This window comes from Canis aureus, chromosome 3 (assembly GCF_053574225.1).
Source record: "Canis aureus isolate CA01 chromosome 3, VMU_Caureus_v.1.0, whole genome shotgun sequence".
NCBI classification, from domain to species: domain Eukaryota; kingdom Metazoa; phylum Chordata; class Mammalia; order Carnivora; family Canidae; genus Canis; species Canis aureus.
Genome location: NC_135613.1, coordinates 56406556 through 56423312, shown reverse-complemented (window position 1 = coordinate 56423312; position 16757 = coordinate 56406556). Strand labels below are relative to the sequence as shown.

General features: G+C 53.3%; 3 protein-coding genes and 1 long non-coding RNA gene across 5 annotated transcripts in view; 2 read left to right on the top strand and 2 right to left on the bottom strand.

Annotated features, from left to right (window-relative positions):
* The first annotated feature begins 73 nt into the window (after positions 1-73).
* On the top strand, positions 74-1076 carry TMEM88 (transmembrane protein 88). The gene is made up of 2 exons (XM_077892810.1): positions 74-314; positions 393-1076. Exons 1-2 carry the CDS (start codon positions 105-107, stop codon positions 660-662), a joined length of 480 nt encoding a protein of 159 aa, XP_077748936.1. The 5' UTR covers positions 74-104; the 3' UTR covers positions 663-1076.
* Positions 1077-1599: 523 nt separating this feature from the next.
* On the bottom strand, positions 1600-3319 carry NAA38 (N-alpha-acetyltransferase 38, NatC auxiliary subunit). Of its 2 annotated transcripts, none has more exons than XM_077892811.1 (3): positions 3098-3319; positions 1866-2049; positions 1600-1758 (listed from the first exon to the last, which is right to left on the bottom strand). In XM_077892811.1, the coding sequence occupies exons 1-3, from the start codon at positions 3179-3181 to the stop codon at positions 1646-1648; spliced, it is 381 nt and encodes a 126-aa protein (XP_077748937.1). In that variant the 5' UTR covers positions 3182-3319; the 3' UTR covers positions 1600-1645. The 2 variants fall into 2 exon arrangements, with proteins under 2 accessions (XP_077748937.1, XP_077748938.1); XM_077892812.1 differs by lacking the exon at positions 3098-3319 and adding an exon at positions 2241-3054.
* CYB5D1 (cytochrome b5 domain containing 1) lies at positions 2140-6799 on the top strand. Its single transcript, XM_077892809.1, has 4 exons — positions 2140-3143; positions 3237-3313; positions 3431-3649; positions 4249-6799. Exons 1-4 carry the CDS (start codon positions 2963-2965, stop codon positions 4477-4479), a joined length of 708 nt encoding a protein of 235 aa, XP_077748935.1. The 5' UTR covers positions 2140-2962; the 3' UTR covers positions 4480-6799.
* LOC144310990 (uncharacterized) overlaps positions 3961-16757 on the bottom strand; it is a 25636-nt gene continuing 12839 nt past the window's right edge. Inside the window, exon 3 of the long non-coding RNA XR_013376623.1 lies at positions 3961-4540. This is a non-coding gene — a long non-coding RNA (uncharacterized LOC144310990). The remainder of the gene's footprint in view (positions 4541-16757) is intronic.

Genomic DNA, 16757 nt, shown 5'->3' with positions numbered 1-16757 from the left:
CCGCATTCCAGGATAAGGGGGGGTGGGGAGAGGCTGGGCCGGGGGAGGGGCAGGAAGGAGCGCTATAAGGGCTGCGGCCCCGGCGGGCGGGAGCCAGGCCGGCCATGGCGGAGGTCCCCGGGGCGCAGCGCCCCGCACCCGGCGGCGGCCCGGAGCCCCGGGACCCCCTGGACTGCTGGGCCTGCGCGGTGCTGGTCACGGCCCAGAATCTGCTGGTGGCCGCCTTCAACCTCCTGTTGCTGGCGCTGGTGCTGGGGACCATCCTGCTGCCCGCCGTCACCATGCTAGGTTTCGGCTTCCTCTGCCACTCCCAGGTGAGCACGCGGGCCCTCGTGGGGAGGGGGGCGCAGGGGTCCGCGGGCCAGGGCCCGACGCCTCGTCTCCTCCTGCAGTTCCTGCGCTCCCAGGCGCCCCCCTGCACCGCGCACCTGCGGGACCCGGGCTTCACGGCCCTGCTGGTCACCGGATTCCTGCTCCTCGTGCCGCTGCTCGTGCTGGCCCTGGCCAGCTACCGCCGCCTGTGCCTGCGCCTCCGCCTGGCCGACTGCCTCGTGCCCTACAGCCGAGCTCTGTACCGGCGCCGGCGCTCCCCGCAGCCGCGGCAGACCCGGGCCTTGCCGGGCACCCAGGCCGGCCCCACGTCAGGAAAGGTCTGGGTCTGAGGATCCTCTCGAGTCAAGAGCCACCCCGACGACCACCCCCCACCCCCCGTCTCTCAGTCTCCCCGAGAACTTGAAGCCCAGGGGTCGCCCGACCTACCCCGCCCCCACCCCAGCCTAAGCCGGGGCCCAGCATCCCTTCGAAGAACTGCTATGCATCTACGGACCCAAAGCTGGCGGAAATCCGCCACACCCCGGAAAACCCACGTTCCTCCTGCTACCTAGATCCGAATCCTGAACATCTGGGCTGGACCCTACACACACTCCACCACTCCACCCTTCCCTTCCCCCGCCCTCGTCGTTGGGACCACTCAGCCTCGTGTCCTCTTCTGGTGCAGCTCCTCTAGTATTTACGGGCTGGGGGGGTGAGGTTGGAGGGGAAGGAGTGACCACACATCAAATAAAGAGTGAACTGAATGCGTCCCCGGGATCCTGTGAACAGAGGGATTGCACACGTCCTGTCACTCCTGCCTGGTGCCCATAGGCAGGAAACAACACGGGGTGGGGGGCCAGGGCTCCAGAGCGCATCCTTCAGCCTCCCCGCCTTCCCTTATCGCGTTAGCCCGTTCTTCCTGGCTAGACCCCAGAGCTCCGTCCCTGACTCTAGAGTCACCTCCCCCTCAATAGAGGCCTCTGTCGCCTGCCCTGCTCCCCCTTGGGGACCCGAGCCCGTTCTCTGACCCCAGCTTGGAGGAACTCGGGTGTTGCCAGGCCGGGAAGGGAAACAATGGGCCTTCCGGAGCAGGATGACACCCCCTCCAGCCACAATTCTGGAGCAGCAGCGTGGGAGGGAAGATGGAGGGGCCCACCCTGGGGCCTGCTGGTCCTTAGTGCATCCCCACCCCCGAACCGGAGGGAGCCTTTGGCTGCCCCACACGGCCAGGTAGGCAAAGGAGAGTTGAGAGTGCTCCCGACATCCCAGCCACACTCGGACACCAGGCACTTCGTTACAGGTTTAATGGTGTGCAAAGCACGCGCGATCGTGTTCAGAGATAGGGAGGCCCCGCCAGGCTCTCCCTCTGCACTTCAATAGAGACGATGTGGTGGCCGGGTACCATGGCCAGGCCCAGGACGCGGGGCTCCCCCGCGGAGAAGGAATCTGCAAAGAAGAGGTCAGAGCATCAGGGAGGTAGGCCAGAGCCGGTCCCGCCCCAGAACACCGGGGGACTCCGCCGCAGTCCCGGGAGGATGTCCTCGGGCACTGACCCGACGGCTTGAGGAACTCCTGCGCCGAGCCCAGTATGACATTGCAGTCGCGGTCGGTGCAGAGGAAGCAGCCGACCAGGGTCCGACCGTCTGTCATGCGAATGCGCATAGTCTTGTTGAGCAGCGCCTCTAGCTGCTGCCGGGCCCGCGCGGCCGGCGAGTCCTCGCGCTCCCCGTCTGAGTCCTGCGCGGGGCGGGACACGCGCTGAGACGGCGCAGCCCCGGCGGCCGCCCTCCCGCGGAACCACAGCTCCCGACAGCCCGCGGGGCGCTCACACGGAGCCCGGGGGCTGCCGGGAGCTGCAGTTCCCCCTCCGTCCCCCCCATCTTGCTCCCCGGCTGGCCCTCGATCCCAGAACCCGAGCCCGCGCTAACCCCGGCGCTGGAGCTGCTTTGACGCCGGCTGCAACAGCCATTCTCTTCTCGTAGCAGCATGGCTGGTCCAGCTCCGGCCATTTGCCCCGGGGCCGGCTCCGGGCCCTTCAACTTCCTAAGAACCTTTTGGGTCCGCTGGTCCGAGATCTCGCGAGTGCTCCCGACCTCTTTTCTTTCGCGAGATCACCTCCCCTCCTCCTCCTGTCTCCTGGGCAACTGCAGAGATCTCGCGAGTTTCTCCTACTGTTCCGCACTGTGGCTCACTGCGGCCTACGGCGCCGGATACCTTAAGATATCGCGAGAAGTTTTCCCTCTTTAGTTTCATACAAATCCTTCAGAAATCCTGGCATGTAGCGAGACGATCTTTTCTCGTCATCGCTTTGCACCCCATCGTCCCTTGCTTTTCTGCCTCGAGACAGAGTCTGTCCTAAATATCCCCTCCAGCCCAGACCACTCTGAACACGGAGCTTTCGCTTCCCCCCGCCCCCAAACCTCTGCAGGACGCCTCAGTTTCTTGAAAGCTAGATTCAGACTACGTTTCCCGTGAGCACGGACGGCCCCTCGTCCCGAGTGTTTGATCTCCGTGGACGGTGGCCGGGAAGGGACAATGGTTTCCATGTCAGCGGAGCAACGCGCTCGCTAGGAGGAAAGATGCCGCGCAGGGAGTGAATGAGTGAGTGAGTGAGGGCGTGCTGAGGGTGACGAAGCAACCAGAGAAGCTGATGGCCGACAGTGCAGGAGCCATGCAGCGCCGGGGCCTCGTGGACGGGCCGGACTTCGAGTTTTTCCAGCGTCGCTATTTTACGCCGGCCGAGGTGGCCGAACACAACCTGCCGGAAGACCTGTGGGTGTCTTACCTGGGATCCGTGTACGACCTGACGCCGTTGGCTCAGGAGCACAAGGGTGAGGGCCGCTCCCTGGACCAGGGGCAGGGCGTGCATGGGAGCGGGGGCGGGCTTGGGCAGCCAGCCCTGACGGCGGCTGCTCCTTCCCCAGGGGACCTGCTGCTAAAACCCATCATAGAAGTTGCGGGCCAGGACATCAGTCACTGGTTTGACCCGAAGACCAGAGACGTGAGCCCTGCCGGACCGCGGGTTGAGGGTGGGGTGGGGGGAGAAGCGGGGGTGGCGGGAGTCGGAGGTGCTGACTGCCCCTCCCCCTTGCAACCCCCTCCCCAACCCTCTTTAAAGATCCGCAAGCACGTAGATCCGCTGACCGGAACGCTGAGATACCGCACCCCCCGGGGCCGCTTTCTGCACGTCCCGCCTCAGCTGCCCCGTTCCGACTGGGCCAACGATTTCGGGAAGCCCTGGTGGCAGGGGACGCGCTACGAGGTGGGGCGGCTGTCGGCCAAGACCCGGAGCATCCGCATCATTAACACGCTCACGTCGCAGGAGCACACGCTGGAGGTGAGAACGGGCGCCTGCGGGCAGGTTGGAGGGAACTGGGGATCCCAGCAAGTCTGCCAGGAGATCTTCGGGCCGTTGGGTCTCCCCGTAGAAAATGGGAGCAGGATCCCTTCCCTCCCATCTTTAGGGGCGACCGGGGAGGGCGGACCACCTGGAGAGCGGTCTCCAGGGTTGGGACCCTAGTAGTGGCCGGATCACAGGGTACCGAGACTCCTTCATACACCTTAGCCACGGTGGTGGCTTGGAAGCACTTCCAGGCTGTCTTTTGGAGAGCAGTTGCAGCCGGACTCTCTTATTAATAAACTCTGTTAAAGGGATGAGGGGAGGGGGCACTGACTCTGACCCTTTAGGGCCATCTGTTTGTTAAAAGTGGCTGCCCTAGAGACAGGTGACACTTCGGGGTCATTCACTGCGTGCTGGAGCCCCAGCTTCATTTGGGGACCAGAGAAGTGCCTAGAAATGCTATCCACCAAAGAGAGGCTCTCTGTTCTCAGCACTGTCATCTTTTGGGCTCCTGGCTTCAGCGTGGGACATGCACATGATGCATGCACGTGTCCCATCCGAAATCCTGGGGGATGGGGTGCTTTCATGTTCTGCAGGTGGGGGCCCTGGAATCAATGTGGGAAATCCTCCACCGGTATCTCCCTTATAACGCACATGCTGCCAGCTATACATGGAAATACGAAGGGAAGAAACTGAACATGGATTATACCCTGGAAGAGAATGGGATCCGGGATGAGGATGAAGAATTTGATTACCTCAATATGGATGGAACACTCTACATACCTGCCATACTGCTCTACTTCAATGATGACCTCACGGAGCTATAGGGGACGAGATGACTGCTTATGTAGACTCAAAACATGTTTTGAGTTTGCTATTTCTGTGCCCCTGCAGGAAGAGAGCCGGGAGTGGGGGGTGGCGGGCAGTGCTGGCTGAGACCTCCATTCCATGCTGGGAACTGGCCAGTGGCTCTTGCGTCCTTCTGAAGCGTGCACATCTTTTTCCTAGGCCCACTGTGATTTGCTCAGAGAGAGTTAGGGAGAATGTTGGAAGCACGTTACTTAATTCTCAGGAGTGAAACGAGAAGTATCTTGGAGGAGGGAGACAGCCAGCCAGAGCTTAAGAAGAACTTTTAGACAGTCAGAGAAGAAGTCCTACCCAGGGATGAGGGATGGAAGGAGTTTTGTGGCAGTGCGGCAGGAAGATGGGATTTACACAGACAGGAACAGGAAATGTCTATTGCTAGCCTTACAAAACTGGCTGACTCGCCTCCTGAAGAGTGCTTGATAGTTGAAACCCCAAAGGGAAGAAAGAAAGTGAACGGTTAGTAGGTAATTAAGGCCACGTGCCTCATACACCCTTTTTAATACGACTACTCTAAGATGGGCACCATCCCCACGATTTTATACATGAGTCTTTTGAAGCTTAGATTTTTTTTTTTCCCCTATTGGGGGTTAGTAAGCAATGGGTGACCCTGGCAGCTTTGCCTCTAGCAAGTAAGAGGGGAGCTACCTAAACTCAACAATATTTAGTAGCACAGAAGCACACAAGTTAGCGGCCAGGATGCAAACTCGAATCCAAATCCAAAGTTCACGTTCTTTCAGTGCAGAGAGGACCTCGCTGTCCTCATCTCATTGCACAACAAGACCCTGCCAGCCTGTTGTGTTCGCAGTTTCTTCTGCCCTTAGTGTCTCGGGAAGGGAGTTAGCAGAGCTCTGTGGTGGCAGGGAAGGGGCAGGGAGGAGGCTGGGAGGGCCACCAGCTAAGCAATGGCTAGCCAGGCTGCCCCCCAGTAGCCCACAGCTAAATCTTCTGGCTTTTCTGAGGCAAAGAGGTGGATGGATACGGACTCCATGGAAGACGAGAATAGGGAAAGGGCCTTTGGATAGGGGATCAAAATGGAGGCAGATGGTAGCACATATTCATGATGGGCCTGTGCCCCTTAGGGAAGGTGAGGAAAACAAGGTCCACTTGCAAGACAGCGACTCCACAGGGAGCTCGACAGGGGTGATGTAAAGAGAGAAGCTCACTGGGTCAGAACACTGGTGATCAAAAGACAACCGCGTGGGAGGCAGTGGCCAGATTTGTCCCCTTGAACCTTGGGAAGGGGGATGAGAATGACAGGTGAATGTCCCGATAGGGGCCACAGAGGCTCAGGACCAGGCTCATAGGCCTGGGCATTTTCAGAGGGGCTGGCTGAGGGGCTGCCCGGAGGTGGAGGCAGGTACCTGCCTCAGCACTTTCCAAACACACTGAGACCCAGGGCTGCCCCTTGTCCCGTCCTCCAAGAGGCCGTGAGTGATGAAGCTTTCTGATGTGTAGTCAACCCTGCGGTGGATTCATGTGCCTCTTGTTGGCTCAGTTGCACTGACCCGACTCGAGAACCCAAGCAATGCTGCTGCTCTGGCGCCAGCCTCCAGGGTCAGCCCAAACCTGCTCCCCTCCCCCCTCCCCCAGAGTCTTCTGCTTCAGTGCCTCCTGCTCCTTGCACCCTGGTCACCCTCCAAGTAGATCCTAGCCCCTAAATGCCCCAGGGGCATTGCTCCCTCTTCCTCCCAGCCACTGTCCCCTCTTGTCCAGACTGCTGTACTGATGTCCTAACCAGCCCCCAACTCCTGCCCCCACATGCAGCAGGACAGGTGAGCTCTGAGAACCAAACCCGGGCATCTGCCTCTGCTCCTTCAGATTCCTCAGTGGCTTCCAGGTGCTTTGGCAATAAAGCCCTGTCAGTCCGAAGACGCTGCGTGAACCAGCCTGGGCCCGCCTCGCATTACTCTATTCTGTTCCATGTCCCTGCCGCCCATGGAATGTCCTCCTGCCTCAGGACCCCCACACACTGTTCCCTCTGCCCCCACACTCTTCCTCCCATCGACCCCCTAGCTGACCCTGCAGGTTTCTTCCTCTGGCAAACTTTTCTGCTATCTTGGTGTAGAAAGCAAGACTTTCCATGAGATGGTCTCTTAGCATCGCCCTTATTTCAGAGCACTTCTTACAATGAAAATTTTAAGATCCTAGATGTGGTTGGCTGCTCAGCTGCTAGGCTGGAAGCTCATGAGGGCAAAGGCCGGGTCCACCTTGTTCATGGTCATCTTCCCAGTGTTGGGTGCATGGTAGCTGCTCAATAAACTTTGATAGAATGACCTCAAATGTTGAGTGAATCCATGTGTCCCTAATAATGAGTGGATGGGGCCTTGTGTCCTGGAGGCAAGGTGAGGCCAAGCAGTAGGAGGTCTGGCTCTCGGCTGGCTCCCCTCAGAACCAAGACCTAACACTAGAGGCTTCCTCTCCCCAAATTTGGAGGGGGGCATCCATCTGCCATTCCCCCATACTGCCACCAGGTGGCTGTAATCGCCTACAGAGTTGGCATGGCGGGGGAGGAGGGAAAACCTGCCCAAATTCTAAAGAGGTTACAATCAAAGGTGGTTCCTCCAGAGGTACCGGTGGAGGGAAGGATCAGAAAATATAAGGAAGGAATGCCTGGCAGGCTCCGTGGTTGAGCGTCTGCCTTCAGCTGAGAGCGTGACCTCGGGTCCTGGGACTGAGTCCTGTATCGGGCTCCTGGCAGGGAGCCTGCTTCTCACTCTGCCTGTGTCTCTGCCTCTCTCTGTGTGTCTCTCATGAATAAGTACAATCTTTTTAAAAAGGAAAAACCACATGGCTGCTATTTTATCAGTATTGGGTTAAATTCTGTTCTACATTTTGTCCACAAGCTCGTGCCAGGAAAGGAGTGCAGTTTGAGAGAAAATCCATGGGGTAGCACAAGTAGGAGCTCTGATTACAGGCAAGCGTGGGGGCTGTGGGAGGCCTACAGACCACGTGCTTCAAAGATAATAGACTACATTCCTTTAGGAATAGTTAGGGACTCGTGTGTGCAGTGTAAGGCTTTTCACGAGGCACTACGTCGTTCTCTCCCAATCCAAGGCTGGGTACTTGCATGAGTAAGTAGAAAATGCCTGGGCCAAAAATCTAGAGAGTAAATAACACATGAGTGTAGGCTCCAAGTCCTCTGGTGGTGACCTCTTTCGTTTTGGAGGGGCGTGGGGTGATAGCTGGGATATTGTGACTTCAAAGGACTCAACTGTCAAATACTTCCCACGACCGGGGTCCCTACAAGCACATATCACTGAAGATAATAAAGACATGTACGTCTTTGCAGGGAGCCGCCCACTCAGTGGGCTAAAACACACACACATGAACAGGGAAATGAAAACAGTATGTGATAAAGGACCAGATTATGGTATAGAGACTCTTCCACCTTAATGGCAAATCACAAGTGGATTCTTCTTCTTCTTTTTTTTTTAATTTATGATAGCCACAGAGAGAGAGAGAGAGAGGCAGAGGGAGAAGCAGGCCCCATGCACCGGGAGCCCGATGTGGGATTCGATCCTGGGCCTCCAGGATCGCACCCTGGGCCAAAGGCAGGCGCCAAACCGCTGCGCCACCCAGGGACCCCCACAAGTGGATTCTTAAGCTGGATCTGCAGAACTGCAGAGGTGGTGTCTAAATATTCTGTGTGTGTGTTGGCACCTGTGTGCAAGCTCAGATATGTATTTTTTTTTTTAAGATTTGTTTATTTATGACATAGAGAGAGAGGCAGAGACACAGGAGGAGGGAGAAGCAGGCTCCATGCCAGTAGCCCGACATGGGACTCGATCCCGGAACTCCAGGATCGCGCCCTAGGCCAAAGGCAGGCGCTAAACCGCTGAGGCACCCAGGGATCCCCGACGGTGTATTTTCTACTGACGCCCACAACTAAAGCAGGGTCAGGATGGATACTGGTGGGGACCAGCGATGTCTTCCGTGAATCATGAGCAATGCTGTTTGTCCACCTGTGAGCCACAAAAAGTTACTAGGTGCTGTGTCCTGTTGCAGATACTGGGGATGCGTAAGTGAGGGTCATGTGTGGGTTCCCGACTCCCAGGGACATAGCATTCTGGTGGGATAAACAGTAAATGCACAGGCAGGGTTACTGCACATAGTACTAAGAGCGATACACTGTATATGCATGTGCTCACACATACACCACATGCTCACATCTGCTACAAGTACTATAAAAACAAAGCAGCAGAGCCGCCTGAAGGAGTGATGGTCAAATGATCCGAGGCCTGCCTGGGCCAATGACACAGGCCGGGCCCCTGTGACCTGGAGAGCTGCATTCACCGGCCCCAATCAATCATTCACCTGCCATCACAACAGGCTTAAGAGCTGTTTTTATTGACACTGCAAAGCAAGGACGTGGAAGCAGAGAGAGATGAAGTAACTCGCCAAAGGTCACAGGACTACCTAGTTAGTAGCCAAGATGGGCTTCGAACCAAGCCGGTTGCGGGCCACCCACTTAACCACGGAGTGGCGCCACCTCCCTGCATGCCATACACGGGTGCCGCCCCAGTGGCCTGCTTATCTCAGCCAGCCCAGGACTCCGGAGGAGACTTCAAACAACCACTACCCTTCATTCTGCGGGTGGATGTGATGCGGGCAGGGCGCAGGGGGCACTGTGTGTTTCCACCCCCAGAGCCGCAGGATCTGCTTGCAAGGCGGCTCACCTGCACAGCAGCGAGGTGCTGGGGACGGTGGGGACCCCTTGACCTGTACCCCTCTGCAGGGCAGTGTGGGATCCCTCCCAGCCTGGTGGCTGGAGTCCTCTGTAATTACCAGGGAGCTTCCTACCCAAAGGGAGGGAACCATGTTGGGCTGCTCAGAGGGAAAAGGGTCAAAGTTACGTTGTAGCAAACACATGCTGCTGTGAGATGTGATTCCTGAGACACCCTCAACCCCCAGGATCCCTTCTGTCTCATGGCTTCCTCTGCATGGAACATTCCACCCCCCACTCATTGCTTGGCCAGCTCTTCCCCTTGAAAGCTGTGCTCCAGTGTCACCTCCTCAGGGAAGCCTTCCCGGATCCCTTTGCTGAGGTCAAATATTCCTTCACCCCCTCTCAGGCTGCCCTGCAATGAATTTATTGACTATAATTCACAGTTTAATGTCTGCCTTCCTTGCTTCTTAGATTCGAAGCTCTAGGAGGGCAGACAGCATGTCTCTGTGTCTCTGATCAGTCACAAATACCCAAGACTAAGTACAAGGTGCCTGAGGAACACGTGACTCCCAGCTGGGTGATCAGGGAAGGCCTCAGGGAGAAGCATCACCTTCAGCTGAGACCCAGAGGGCCAGGACAGGGATCAGAGGTGGGGCCGGGGGAGGGTAACCGGAGCCTGGTGGGCCAATGGCCTCCTGCAAAGAATAAACAGCACAAACAGTGCAGAGTTTAGGGGTAAGAGCAGAGAGCTCAGAGCTTGGAGAGAAGGCAAAGCTAAGAAACAGAGGCTAGGGGCTGGGGAGGGGAGGTGAGGAGGGGTGTGGAGGTCAGACCAGGTGGAGTGAGACTTTCTCAACCTGGCTTTTGTCTGTTGAGATATAATTCATACACTGTAACATTCACCCTTTCAAAGCATACAATTCAGGGTTAATGGTTTTATAGGGAGAAGGGTGCGATGGTGCAATCGGATTTGCATTTTAAGAAGGTGACTTGCCTCAGAGATGAGAGAGGGAGGGAGGAAGTGGAGCCATCCTGGAGAGGACTGGAGTGGCCAGGCTGGGACTAAGTCAGGGGCAGTGGAGGGCAGAGGAGGACAGACGTGAGGACAGAATCGCACAGCTACATGATTCCTGGGAGCAGGAGCTGGGGCAGCAGGAGGAGACAAAGGGACACCCCACAGGGCAAGAGGGTGAAGAGTTCACTGGCAGAGCAGGGGACCTGATCTGGGAAGCAGGTGATGTGCTGTGAGTTGGCTGGGAAGTGACCTGGGCCACACTAACACTGAACACCAATGTCCCGCTCTTATGGCTCCATGGGACAGGATCCTGAAGAGAGAAGAGGGCTCAGGGCTGGAGGTAGGGTTGTGAGAGCACAGCTGAGCAGCTGTCGCCAGGTGCTAGGCTTGGGGAAGAGCCCCTGGAGGAGGGAGAGAAGCCAGGGTGGTGAGACCATGGTGCGCCATGGACGCCAAAGAGAGAGTCTGAGAGGAGGGGGTGCTACACGGTGTGCAGCAGGTGTGCAGAGTTCCATCAAGACCCAGACGAGGAAACCACACCTGCAGGAGGCTTTGGAACCACTCACAGAATACTTCGCTTTCCTCAGATTCCCTTTCTATAGATGTAAACATCTATAGACCTATGAACACCTATGAACAATAGGAGGTAGTTTCCGCAAAAGGCATCAAGCAGGACACGATCTCTCTACGTAGAAGCTCCCTACGGTGTTGTTGAGAAATTAAATGAGATGGAGTATGGAAGAACCGCCAGCAGTACGAAGGGCGCTTTGAACGGGCACCCTAAAATTTCAGTTTTCTTTTCCCTTCCTCGGGCCAGCCACAATTTAGTAATTCATGCTTCTTGTGGGATTGCCTGAGATTCAGTGTTATTCAACATCCAGGTAACACTTGTCATGATTAGAAAACCAGTAGATCGGGGCGCCTGGGGGGGCTCAGTGGTTGAGGGTCTGCCTTCAGCTCAGGTCCTGATCCCAGGGTCCTGGATCGAGTCTCGCATCAGGCTCCCCGCGGGGAGCCTGCTTCTCCCTCTGTGTCTCTGCCTCTCTCTGGGTCTCCCACAAATAAATAAAATCTTAAAACAAAAACAACCAGTGGGCATACCTGTGACTAACAATTGTGTTTGTGCCTCCATTAGAATGGGGTCCAAAAACCTGGTTTGTTTCCTATTTTCCAGGGTTGGGCTTATAGAGAGGAAGCTGGCGAGAGTCTGGAAACAGGGCCAACTGTTGGGAGCAAGAGAAGCTGCAAGCAGTCCCCACCTCCTTCAGAGTTACATGCTGTCCGAACCTCAGGTCGCCGAATCCTCTCACCTTCAATCCCCTTAAGTGAATCTCTCTGCAGTGAGAAATGGCCAATGGTGAATGTGATTGGTTAGGGTCGGAGTGGCCAGCATGGAGGTTAGCTCCCTAATCCTCTCCCTGAGACATAGGCCTGTTTCACGGGTGGGAAGGCTGAGACCAGAGGGAGAAGCCGCTCATCCAATGTCACTTTGTAGGTGGAAGAGCTTGGATTGCAGGTGCTCCCTGACCCCGAAGCTCAAACTCCAACGCAAGGACTGGGTAAACTTCATTACTTGGCTCTGGACTACATGCTAGGAGTTACACGGTTTTGGAAGATGGGATCTTTTTTAAAAAAAAGTTGATTTTAATTTACTGATTATATCTAATTTAGTCTAAAATTAAAATGACTTCTGGTGTGCCCAGGTAGCTCAGTGGGTTAAGTGTCCAACTCTTGATTTCAGCTCAGGTCATGATCTCAGGGGTTGTGGGATCGAGTTCTGCATCAGGATCCACGCTCAGCAGGAGTCAGCTTAAGGATCCTCTCTCCCCCTCTGCCCCTCCCCCTGTATGCTCTCTCTCTCTCTCTCTCAAATAAATAAATGCATCTTAAAAAAAAATAAAAACAAAATGACTCTTGTCCAGAGAGCTAAATGGTGAAAAGGCCCAAGGCAGGCCAAGACACAAGATGCAACAAGCTTGGGGTTGGCATTTAGTATGACAAATCTATCATCTGGAAGACAAATCTATAATCTGAAAGACAGTTAATCAGCCAGGAAAGGTGTCAGGGCAATTCTACTCAAATGCTGGGCTTGACATTAGATGGCATTTCTAGCTGGCCTGCCAATGGTATTAAGACACCGTTAAAAGGCAGAATGGAAGAAAGGGTTGGCTTCAGCCATTTGATTTCCATGACAGTGGTCCATTGGTGCAGGCCTAGGAGAAAGACCAAGGACTGGGCGGGGGTGGGGGTGGCTTAGAGCTTCCTCCTCAACAAAGAGCCAGGGAATGAATTTAGTTAGAAGCCAGCAATAGAAGCGTAAGCAGATGTGAGATCACAGAAGCCAAGCAAAGACTATTTCAAGGATGGGGTGGCAAGTTAAGGACTCAGAAATAGCCTCTGTACTGGCAACCGGGTAGCTGTTGGTAGTCTGATGGCAGCAGCTTCGGAGGAGCTGGCATGTGTAGGCAGGTAGATGGTGAGTGCAGGCAGCGAGGCTGTGAATGGGCACAGGGAGGTAGGGCGGCAGCTGGAGGGAGGTGGGGGTCCAGAGGACTTCTTTTAAAGATAGGGGGATGTGGCTGAGAAGGAGCAGATGAAATGGGAGGTGAGGGAGCACTGCTGGATCCCAAGAAGGCGGCCGGGCTGGGGACCAGGGCCGGGGCCGCTAGACCAGCTTCCGACAGGACCATCAGGAGGGAGGACAGGGATCCCTGGGTGGCGCAGCGGTTTGGCGCCTGCCTTTGGCCCAGGGCGCGATCCTGGAGACCCAGGATCGAATCCCACGTCGGGCTCCCGGTGCATGGAGCCTGCTTCTCCCTCTGCTTGTGTCTCTGCCTCTCTCTCTCTCTCTCTCTCTCTCTCTCTGTGACTATCATAAATAAATAAAAAAATTAAAAAAAATTTTTAAGGAGGGAGGACAAAATATGCAGGCTTTTGTGCCTCAGTGCCAGGGAGCCTTCACCTGGTGATCCGGCCCCTGGAAGGGGAGAAGGCTTCCTACTGGGGTAATAGGGTGGAGGCGGCCTGAGGAAGGCAAGGACAGTTTGGAAAAGTAACCTTAGAGAACTGAAAGGAGGTGGGCTAGGGGAAAGGATTTCTGGGCAGGGCCTCAGGGGTTCCTTGGGCAGCTGGGTGGTAAGAGGCAGCAGAAGTGGCCACAGTTAGCAACGTGTGGGGGACAACTGGAACAGGACACCGGCCAGACAGTGGCTGAAATGACCGCGGGCTCTAAGCTGGACAGGGATCATGGCCGGTTAAGGCACTTGATTGTCTTACAGACCCAAGAACAGCAGAGAAATAACAGCCGGAGAGACAAATTTGCAGGCAGAACAGGGGGCTCGAAATCTAGAATTTCAGAAGAGGTAAGTGTAGAGGTGGGACCAGCATGGAATGGAGAGAAAGGTCTCTGGTTAGGGAGCCGAGGGCGGAAACCTGGCAAACCAGGTGCCACCCTTCAGTGAATGAGGAGCAGGACCAGGGGGGAGCATGGGCGGCCAGGAAGATGAGTGCCGGGGTGCCCAGCCAGGCTGCAGGACCTTCGGGTGGGGCTTGTCACCTGGGATGGGAGACCTGGAATCAACCCTGGAGATGAAGAAACAGATTCCTTTACATGTGTGGTCTCCAGACTTACTGGCCACTTTACTGTAAACTAGTTTTTGGAGACTACCCAACTTGGTGACCAAATGCTCGATACTACCTCCTCTTCTCTATTTCTGTATGTCTTTTAATTTTTAAATTTTATTTACTTGATTTTTAAAAGATTTTATTTATTTATTCATGAGACACACAGAGAGGCAGAGACATAGGCAGAGGGAGAAGCAGGCTCCTTGTGGGGAGCCCGATGTGGGACTCGATATCAGGACCCCAGAATCACGGCCTGAGCCAAAGGCAGAGGTTCAACCACTGAGCCACACAGGTGCCCTCCTTTTTTCTTTTAATTTTTTTAAAGCTTAGTTTCAATTTTCACTGTAGAGCATACAGAAAATTCCAGGTAGGCAAGCATAATCAGTCTTATTCCTATCACTCAGCAGAAACCAGTATTAACATCTTAACCACTTCCTCCCTAGTATTTTCCTACATGGTTGCGATTATACTACATAAATGACTTTATATTGCCTTATGCAATTCACAGTAGATCATAAGCTGTTAAAAAAAAAAAAAAAGGAGCCATGCTGGCAGTAAGAACAGTGCTTGTTTCTAGAAGAGGCCTCTACTCGGAAGACATTGGAAACTTCTGGGGTGCCGTAAATATATTTTATGTCTTTACCTGGATGGTGTTTACACAAGAGTATACATTGGTAGAAACTCAAGATGTACACCTGAAAAAAACCTGACCAAGCAAACAAAAAACAAAACGAAATCAGATCATGTGCATTTGCTCAAGTCATTTTGTCAATGTGGAAAAAGGTGAACAGTCAGTGAATTTAGGACAGTGTATAGGTATCAACAGGTCAGGGAACAGCAGGTGTTGGTGAGAGTCTGGAGAAAGGGGACTGTTGGTGGGAATGCAAACTGGCACAGCCACTCTTGGAGAACAGTGTGGAGGGTTCTCAAGAAGTTAAAAGTAGAGCTACCCTACGACCCAGCAATTGCACTACTGGGTATTTACCTAAAGGATAAAAAAATACAAATTCAAAGAGATACATGTAGCCTGATGCTTATAGCAGCATTATGGGAAATAGCCAGATCATGGAAGCAGAGGGGGTGTCCATCCATTGATGAATAGATAAAGAAGACACGGTGTATGTGTGTGTGTGTATGTCTGTGTGTGTGTGTGTGTGTGTGTACTTGGAATATTACTCAGTCATGACAAAGAATGAAATCTTGCCATTGGCAATGACATGGATGGAGCTAGAATGCTAAGTGAAATAAGTCAGCCAGAGACAGACACATACCTCATGATCTCACTTGTAGGTGGAATTAAAGAAACAGAACACAGGAGCATTGGGGAAGGAAGGTAAAAATAAAACAGGACAAAATCAGAGAGGGAGTCAAACTATAAAAGACTCAATCATAGGAAACAAACTGAGAGTCGCTGGAGGGGAGGGGGACCTGGGGATGAAGTCACTGGGTGAGTGGCATGAAGGAGAGCACGTGATGTAACGACCACTGGGGGTTCTATACAACTGATAATCACTGACTTCTACCTCTGGAACCAATGATACACTGTATGTTAAGTAATTGAATTCAAATTTTAAAAACGGTTAAACAAAGAAACAAATGAGCAAGGGGGAAAAAGAGACAGAGGCAAACCAAGAAACAGACTCTTCACTGTAGAGAACACGCTGACAGTCACCAAAGGGGAGGGATGGGTGATGTATGTGATGGGGAGTAAGGAGCGCACTTGTGATGAGCACTTGGTGATGTACGAAGTGTTCAATCACTACATTGTACACTTGAAACATAATATTAGAATGTAAATAACAACTTAAAAAAAACGAGTATATAGTGACTACAGTGCTCTTTCCACTTTTCTGTAGGTTTGCAATTTCTCAAAATTGAGAAGTTACAGGTGGGAAGGGACCTAATCCCAAAGAAAAAGCAAGGAAACAATAACATAAAATTCAGGATACTGGGTGGGTGGAGGTGGGGGGGGGATGTGGAATGTGGGAAGATGAGACAGGGTCTTACATTTATTAAACCAGGTAATGGATTCGCATGTTCATTGTAATATTCTTTGTGGCTTATATATGTTATGTGGATTCTTTTGAGCCTATGGAATAGTTCTCATTAGTAGGTAAGAATTTTAAATTAAAAAGCTCCATAAATAACATGTTAATGGTTTCTCCTAATCTTTCATTGCTGACTTCCTCACCAAAACTACCTTTAAGGGTAACCAACTGCTGGGGTTGCTGGCTGGCTTGGTCAGTAGAGAATGGGACTCTTGAATGGTGGGTTCAAGCCCCATGCTGGGTGTAGAGATTACTTTAAAAAAAATGAAAATCTAGGGCACCCAGGTGGCTTAGTTGGTCGAGCATCTGACTCTTGGTTTTGGCTCAGGTCATGATCCCAGAGTCATGGGATCAAGCCTTGCCTCGGGCTGTGTACAGGGGGGAGTCTGCTTGAGATTCTCTTTCTCCCTCTCCCTCTGCCCCTCCCCATTGCTCACACTTGCTAAAAATAAATCAAATATTTTTAAAAAATTAAAGTCTTAGAAAAAAGGTGATCAGCTGCCAAGAACAATACTTTTCACGGTTTGCACTTAAAAAAGAAAGTTGAGATATAATTTATATCCCATAAAATTTATGATTTCAAGGTGTCCAGGTCAGGAGCTTTTAATATAAGGTTTACAAGATTGTACAGTTACCTCCACTATCTAATTCCAGAGCATTTTCATCACTGCAAAAAGAAATCTACCCATTAGTACTCATTCCCTATGCTCTACTCCCCTCAGACTCTGGGCAACCACTACTCTGATTTCTACCTCTATGAATTGATCCATTCTGGACATATCATACAAGTGGAATCATATGACATGTGGCCTTTTGTATCTAGTTTCTTGCATTTAGTGTGATGTTACATGCTGCAGTGTTTATTGCTACTTCATTCCCTTTTCT

Excerpts from the sequence above, each read along its gene's own strand:
- CYB5D1 (XM_077892809.1), top strand. The coding sequence starts at position 2,963 with ATGGCCGACAGTGCAGGAGCCATGCAGCGCCGGGGCCTCGTGGACGGG. Across the intron at positions 3,144-3,236 it reads GTTGGCTCAGGAGCACAAGG|GGGACCTGCTGCTAAAACCC; the intron begins GTGAGGGCCGCT and ends CTCCTTCCCCAG. Across the intron at positions 3,314-3,430 it reads TTGACCCGAAGACCAGAGAC|ATCCGCAAGCACGTAGATCC; the intron begins GTGAGCCCTGCC and ends CCCTCTTTAAAG.
- NAA38 (XM_077892811.1), bottom strand. The coding sequence starts at position 3,181 with ATGCACGCCCTGCCCCTGGTCCAGGGAGCGGCCCTCACCCTTGTGCTC. Across the intron at positions 2,050-3,097 it reads AGGTCGTACACGGATCCCAG|GACTCAGACGGGGAGCGCGA; the intron begins GTAAGACACCCA and ends CGCCCCGCGCAG. Across the intron at positions 1,759-1,865 it reads GGAGTTCCTCAAGCCGTCGG|ATTCCTTCTCCGCGGGGGAG; the intron begins GTCAGTGCCCGA and ends TCTTCTTTGCAG.
- TMEM88 (XM_077892810.1), top strand. The coding sequence starts at position 105 with ATGGCGGAGGTCCCCGGGGCGCAGCGCCCCGCACCCGGCGGCGGCCCG. Across the intron at positions 315-392 it reads GCTTCCTCTGCCACTCCCAG|TTCCTGCGCTCCCAGGCGCC; the intron begins GTGAGCACGCGG and ends CTCCTCCTGCAG.